We start from the raw sequence: 7,063 nt of genomic DNA on the forward strand, positions 1-7,063 counted from the left end.
AGGTTTTCCACCTCACCCCAGACACAGCACACCTGCAAGGTGCCAGAAAAGGGAATGGTGAAGGCTCAGCAATCACAGAACAAATCTGACATTCCCACCAGAGCTGAATCCTCTTTCTTTAACATGAGAGTGCTGTGAGTGCTGCTCTCATGTTGTTTGACATGAAAGTAGACTCCTGGTGTAAGTGGTGGGAGGAAATGGGAATTTTAACAATTTGGACTGGGTGAAGGAAGAAAACGCTCTGATATAAACAGGCAGAAACGGCATGAGGCCATTGGTTCTCTTGGCAGTGTCTGACTGTGCTTTCTTTCACTACAGGCTTCTCTAGTTGTGTGGGTTGTCATCCTGAGGTTCATGGGGGACCTGCCAGAGCCAACAATGTTTGCCAAGAATGCCACCAGTAAGAGCGGCTCTGTGATGACACAGCTATATGACACACTTGGCAGGAAAAACCAGGTCCAATTCAGGAACGACAGCCCAAATATGGTGAGAGGCTATGTTTGTATTTTCATTTGCTTTCCTTGGTTTCTGTGCTGTTGTACCAAGAGTGAGAAAAGCAAAAGAACCCCTTTCATGCTACTGTTACTGAAATGCCAGAAGTGCAAAAGGGCCTCTGTCAGTCCTGGAAGGACACTGCAGCTCCTCTGTCAGGAGGGAACTAAACAAAAACATCTCCATTTGAGCATCTTCCGTCCTTATGAAACATTCTTCCTGTGCCTTAAACTAATTTCTTATAATGATAATGTGTGTTGTAGAGAGAAAGCAGAAAGGATAACAAGATTTCAAAGGGGATCTCTTCCCTGAAGCTGAAACGGTCATCCAAGTTGACAGGGAAGGTAAGAGATGGAAATAAATCACTTCCCTTAAGTCTTCTTACCTGGAAACCTGTCTTTGCCTTCTGACAGATGTTATGTGACAGCAACCTCCCAGCTGAGAACTTGTTCCCCTGCCAAGCCAGCGCAGCCCTGCATGTGCAATACCTGGTGCAGTTCTTCTTTTGAAACTGTCCCCATGAGCACTGCTGTCATTCATTCTTTAGCAGGTTAAGTCCATCCCTTCCTGCTGGAGAGTGACTCCTGAACACAGGGAACAATGTATTAGTGAGGATTGTTGGCATTATGGAGCAGTTTGCCCAAAGCCCTGAGCAGACTGAGACCCACACCATGTGCTTAGGGCTGTACAGGCCAGTACAAGAAAGTTCTCCTCGCCAGTAATAGTGCTGTAACTCTGCATTTTATGAGTTAGCTTGAGAGGGAAGGGGGGAAATACAGCCTATTCCTAACTGCTCCTGCAATGAGCAGGAGGAGTTTTAGCAGGAAAGAGAGAGAACGAATGTCTCATTTCTGGGAGAGCTTCCTGGTGAGAAAGGAGGTTTCTAGAGTACTCTAGGGTTCTGCTTGGCTTCTTTCAGGTGGCAAACCAGCTGAGAAGTGGAGAAGAGGCTTTCCAAGAGGACAGCTCTATCTCTGAGAGACCTATGTCCAACCTAGAAAAAGTGCACTTCATTATTGGCAATGCAATTCTGCGTCCTGCCATCAGGTAGGAAATTTGTACCTCCTTTCTAGAACCAGGCACCCATCGTATCAAGGAAATCCAGGATCCCCTTTCCACAGTCCTGGAGTATTTTCCAAATGCTGGAAACATCTCACATTTCTCTCTGGTGATTCCTAACATAAAACTCAAACCACAGAAAACTGTAAGCCACACAGCTCTTTGGAGGATGGTTCACCTTTATCAGAGGGGACAGAAAATGGCTCCTTTACTGCCTTTTCTGGTATCTTCATGCTGTAGATTAGGTCATCTGCCTCCATACGTAGCTTTTTGAATACATCACAGATATGCAGTGGGGCAGAGCTCAGGGCTGTAACCCAATAACACCTGTAGGTGGAACGCAGTATGAGGGAGAATAAAGACTCAGAAAAGTAAGAAATATGGAGTTGATGTATACTAGGTGTATGAGAGGTGTTCATAACCTCAGTTTCGCAATGGCCTGTTGTTGAGCCCTCAAGCAACGTCCCCAAATCAGAGATGGTTGAAGGTCTGTGTATATCAGACTGGACCCTAGGCCAAGCATGGTGTGAGGATAAGACAGAATCTGGCTGGTTCTGACCTGACGCCATGAATTCTCTCCTCCATTTTAGCCCATTTTAGCTTATGCAACACTTTTCTGTAACAAAGCCCATAGACACAGGCCCTGCCTTGACCTCAGTCACGGACTGCATTCCTCTCCACAGAATTGCTTTTTTTCAGTCAAGATGTACCCTGAAGTAGATCCTCAGCTGGCAAAAATTGCCTTCCGTCAATGTATCATAACAGCTACAGGCTACATATCTTCTCCCTCAGTCTGTGTTTCATCACATGTCTTATCTGGAAACAAAAACCTCATCCACCTTCTGTCCTCCCACAACAGACTTGCCAAATGTGTGTTCTAAGAGTCCAGATAATTTAAAATTGTTTTTAAACAGCAGTTTTGTTTGTATGCATTTTTTTCAATCTGTTTCCCACATGTCCTTGCTGCAGCCAACTTGCCTTTTCAGAATCTCACTCTGAAGCACCCTTTCCTCCATTCCTGTTCAAGGACTCACTCCAGGTTTACTAAAAATACACAAGTAAGCAGGGTGTCCCCCTATCCTTATCCCAAAATCCACGTATGAGCAGACAGACAAGAGCCATAAGGTACAAGCCACACACTACAGAGAGCTTAGAGCAAGTTTGACACGTGGAGGGACAGCAATGCCATTTCACAGCTGGATGACCCAGTGGTTGTTAGCTCTGCACAGTCCCCCCTGCTTGTCACAGGAGGCAATCCAGCATGAGAATTGCATTTGAACTGCTTAAGTAACAAGGGGTGGCAAAGGGTGCTAGGTAACTTTGAGCCTTTTCCTTCCAAAGCCAATGACACAGTTATTTCCTGGGGTACATTACAGGTGGTATCCTTGCTAACAGGGTTAAACCTGGCTCAGATCTACTTCATCATGCTGCAGTCATGCCAAGCTTGCAGTGGAAACATAGCCAAAGACACTTCAGCCAGTGAATCATTATCTGTTGCTTTCACATGTTCTGTTACAGAGATGAGATTTATTGCCAGATTTGCAAACAACTCACCGAAAACAGCAACAGGAGCAGCTATGCCCGAGGCTGGATCCTTCTGTCACTTTGCCTTGGCTGCTTTCCTCCCTCAGACACATTTGTGAAGGTACACTACTAACCTTTCCGACAGCAGCTCGAACGCCTTAGCTGTCTGGTTTCTTGTGTATTTTGATGTTTTGGTACAGAGAGTCACATAAACTGTTTGGCTGCCATAGCAGCTGGTGCTGTGAGTTTAGCAGAAACTATCTCATCTCATCTGCTTATCTGGGAATTTAAATAAACCATTGCTGTACTCACATTTCATTATTTTTCATTACATGTCATACAAGTTGGATTCTGTTGTTGATCACAACCCTCATTTTAGGTCTGTAATCTGCAAAGAATCTGTCAAATTTTAACCTCTTCAGTTCTGCCTTTCTAACATTTAAAAGTTGTTTCCAGTTACAATCCTAATGACTAAATGTACTCAGGAGGCCAGTATAAAATCATCCCCCATATTTTACCAGTTCTACATTTCCAAGCCCTACAAAATACGATAGAGATTTGGGCTTTTTCATCCTTCATTAATTCCCAAGTTTAAATAGTTGATAAATCCACTTCACCACAGGAAAATAAAACCAGCAACCTGTGGCTCTAACTTGCCGTCAGCCTTCCTCCTAGATCTCAGAGGCAAACAGAATCCATAGAATATGCCTGAATCTTCAGCCTTACTTTATTGACGCCCTAGCCTAAATGATTCACCATAAATGCTGCTAAATGGACACTCCTTGGAACAAACCAGACACAAGCAATAGACATATTTTGACACCAGTCCAAAGACTGTGAACCATGCAGAATTCATGAAAGACATGACGATACCCTATCTCTAGGAATATTCTTAATCGTTAAAATAACCAGGTGACTGACCCATGCTTGCACTAAATAAAAGTATGCAAATATAAGCCCATGCTTACACCATGTCAATCAAGATATCAGAGCCATACAAACTCCAAAAGCTCAGGTTATCCAATCCTTCTCTTCCAATGTCCAATCCTAATCATGGACTTCAACTATTGATATTGCCAGGGAATTTAGTAAAACTAAAAGTAACCAATCATCATCAGTCCTAAGCTGCAATTAGCTCTCCTCCCAGCACTTTTGTTCATACAGAATGTAACAAGGCTTCAGGCTGTTCAACTGGAAACACTAACCCTTGCTCTAACCTAATCATAAGAATAAAGTCTCCACTGTCTATTTATCGTATACACCTGAACCTTCAGCCTTACTTTATTGATGCCCTAGCCTAAATGATTCATCATAAATGCTGCTAAATGGACACTCCTTGGAACAAACGAGACACAAGCAATAGACATATTTTGACACCAGTGCAAAGACTGTGAACCATGCAGAACTCATGAAAGACATGACAATACTCTATCTCTAGGAATATTTTTAGTCATTAAAATAACCAGGTGACTGGCTCATGCTTGCACTAAATAAAAGTATGCAAATATAAGCCCATGGTTACACCATGTCAATCAAGATATCAGAGCCATACAAACTCCAAACGCTCAAGTTATCCAATCCTTCTCTTCCAATGTCCAATCCTAATCATGGACTTCAACTATTGATATTGCCAGGGAATTTAGTAAAACTAAAAGTAACCAATAATCATCATCAGTCCTAAACTGCAATTAGCCCTCCTCCCAGCAATTTGTTCATACAGAATGTAACAAGGCTTCAGGCTGTTCAACTGGAAACACTGACCCTTGCTCTAACCTAATCATAAGAATAAAGTCTCCACTGTCTATTTATCGTATAGTTAAACATGATCTTTCTCTTTAGACTAAAAGCTCTGCAGAATTAGGGAAAACTTGGTGTCTCAAACCTCCTTTTCCAAAAGAATAATTCCAATCCTAACCTTTAATACTTTCTGGTGAACTGTAAGCTAACTGATCCCTCTAATCTAGCATGTCAGCTGCAGAAGGTTTCTAATGCTTTATGAGGATTAATATTTCCCAACTCTTTCCTGTGCTCTTTGCATGTAGTACCTGTTGAATTTCATCCACCATGGCCCCCCAGGCTATGCCCCATATTGTGCTGAACGTTTGAGACGTACCTATGTCAACGGAGCACGGACTGAACCTCCGAGCTGGCTGGAACTTCAGGTAGCAACTCCCTTCTTGCTCAATTATATTGATCTGTGCCATTTTATGCTGGATTGCATTTACTAACCTGTGGCAACAGATCTTCCTAAATCCAATAACAGAAATCAATTGCACAAGGGGATTGAAGACCAGCTGCCTTGGTCTGTGCAGCTTCTTAGATACACCTCTTCTGGCTATTTAGTTAACCTAAATCCAGTGGAGGATGTAAGTTAAAAGCTGTAACCCATAATTTTCAGGGAGATGCCTCTATCGACTCAGGAGCCACAGGCCAGAACCACCTCCTGAGGGAAGCTCTTACCAAGATTTGTGCAAAGAACTGAGCAGGGCTTATGCTTTTAAAATGGAGGGAGGAAGTGTGTATGATAGGGCTATATCGCCCTCCCCCTTCCTCTAAATGTCACCCTAGTAATCAGAAGTCACACACACACATGCCCACACACATACCCTCTTCAAGTGAAGATCTCAGCTCATTTCCCTCCTAAATCTGAGTGACCCGATTGCCTAACACACAGCTCCCCAGGGAAAGTGCTTGCCACAGGCCATCTTTCCGCTGATGCATTTAAGGCTGTACCCAAAGGTCATTAGGCCAGATAAGGCTTACGAAAAGTCTATCAGTCCACACTGTTATGTGATAATCAGCTCCCTGGAGCTGCAGAGAGGAGAGAACTTGAGTCCAGTGCTGCTCCAGGGATGTAATTTATACTTAAGGCTCACCATATATTGAAGAAACTGTGTGGGCATTGGAGATTCACTTAAAGATTGTTGACTAGGATGTACAGCGTGTGGAGCTCTTCAATCTAAATGCCTTCTTCATTCTTTGCAGAAAAGTAAGGTTTGCCCATAATCTGTTTCTCTCCTTTTACTCTAACTTACAGGCAACAAAGCAGAAGAAACCGATTATGTTTAATGTCACCCTGATGAATGGCCAAAGCATCACTGTCCCAGCAGACTCTGCTTCCACTGCCAAAGAGATCTGTCAGTTCATAGCAGATAAAACCAAACTGAAGGATGTGTTTGGCTTTTCGCTCTACATTGCTGTGTTTGATAAGGTAAGGTGTAGAAAGACAGATTGAAAGCTCCCTTCTCTTTCTGTGGAGTTGCTTCTCTCCTCCCAGCCTCATTGAGGATTCCTCCTGACGAACAGAGCTGCTTTGTCTCATCTTCCAACTTATTTTTTCCAAATACCATCGCATTGCATAAAAATACACACATTTACAAATACATTTACATTAGTTTAAGTTAGACATCCATCTGCTTACTTTTTCAAGGTTTTTTTGCTGTTTGGGTTTGGGTTTGTCGTCCTTCACTCAGATCCAAAGCAGGCATGCCGGTGTCCCTTTGTTCTAGGTGTGGTCACTGGGTGGAGGACGAGATCACGTCCTGGATGCCATCTCCCAGTGTGAGCAGCTGGTGAAGGAGCGGGGCACGCACGAACGCAATGCGCCCTGGCGACTCTACTTCCGGAAGGAAATCTTCACCCCCTGGCACAACTCCCGGGAGGATCCTGTCAGCACCGATCTCATTTACCACCAGGTCATTCGCGGCGTCCGCTTTGGAGAGTACCGTTGTGAGAAGGTGGGTCTCCTTATTCATTCTCCCTAAAGAGAAAACACTATATTAACATCTAGCACATTAAAAAGCAGGAAGATGAAGGAAGTTTCTAGTGTCTATGAACAACCCTTCCCTTCTTAAATACCCTGGAGGAATTTAAAAGATGTGTAGACATGGTGCTTAGGGACATGGTTTAGAGGTGGACTTGGCAGTGCCGAGTGAATGGTTGAACTCGATGTTCGTTAGGGTCTTTTTCATCCTAAATTATTCTATGT

General features: G+C 43.5%; 1 protein-coding gene across 1 annotated transcript in view; it reads left to right on the forward strand.

The window, feature by feature from the left end:
* Nucleotides 1-7,063, forward strand: part of MYO7B (myosin VIIB) — a 62,142-nt gene that overhangs the window by 26,316 nt on the left and 28,763 nt on the right. The window contains exon 25 of the mRNA XM_014952129.1: nt 319-456. Within this exon, the coding sequence (XP_014807615.1) occupies nt 319-456 (138 nt within the window). The remainder of the gene's footprint in view (nt 1-318; nt 457-7,063) is intronic.

Source organism: Calidris pugnax, unplaced genomic scaffold (assembly GCF_001431845.1).
Source record: "Calidris pugnax isolate Ruff unplaced genomic scaffold, ASM143184v1 scaffold232, whole genome shotgun sequence".
Classification (NCBI taxonomy): Eukaryota; Metazoa; Chordata; class Aves; order Charadriiformes; family Scolopacidae; genus Calidris; species Calidris pugnax.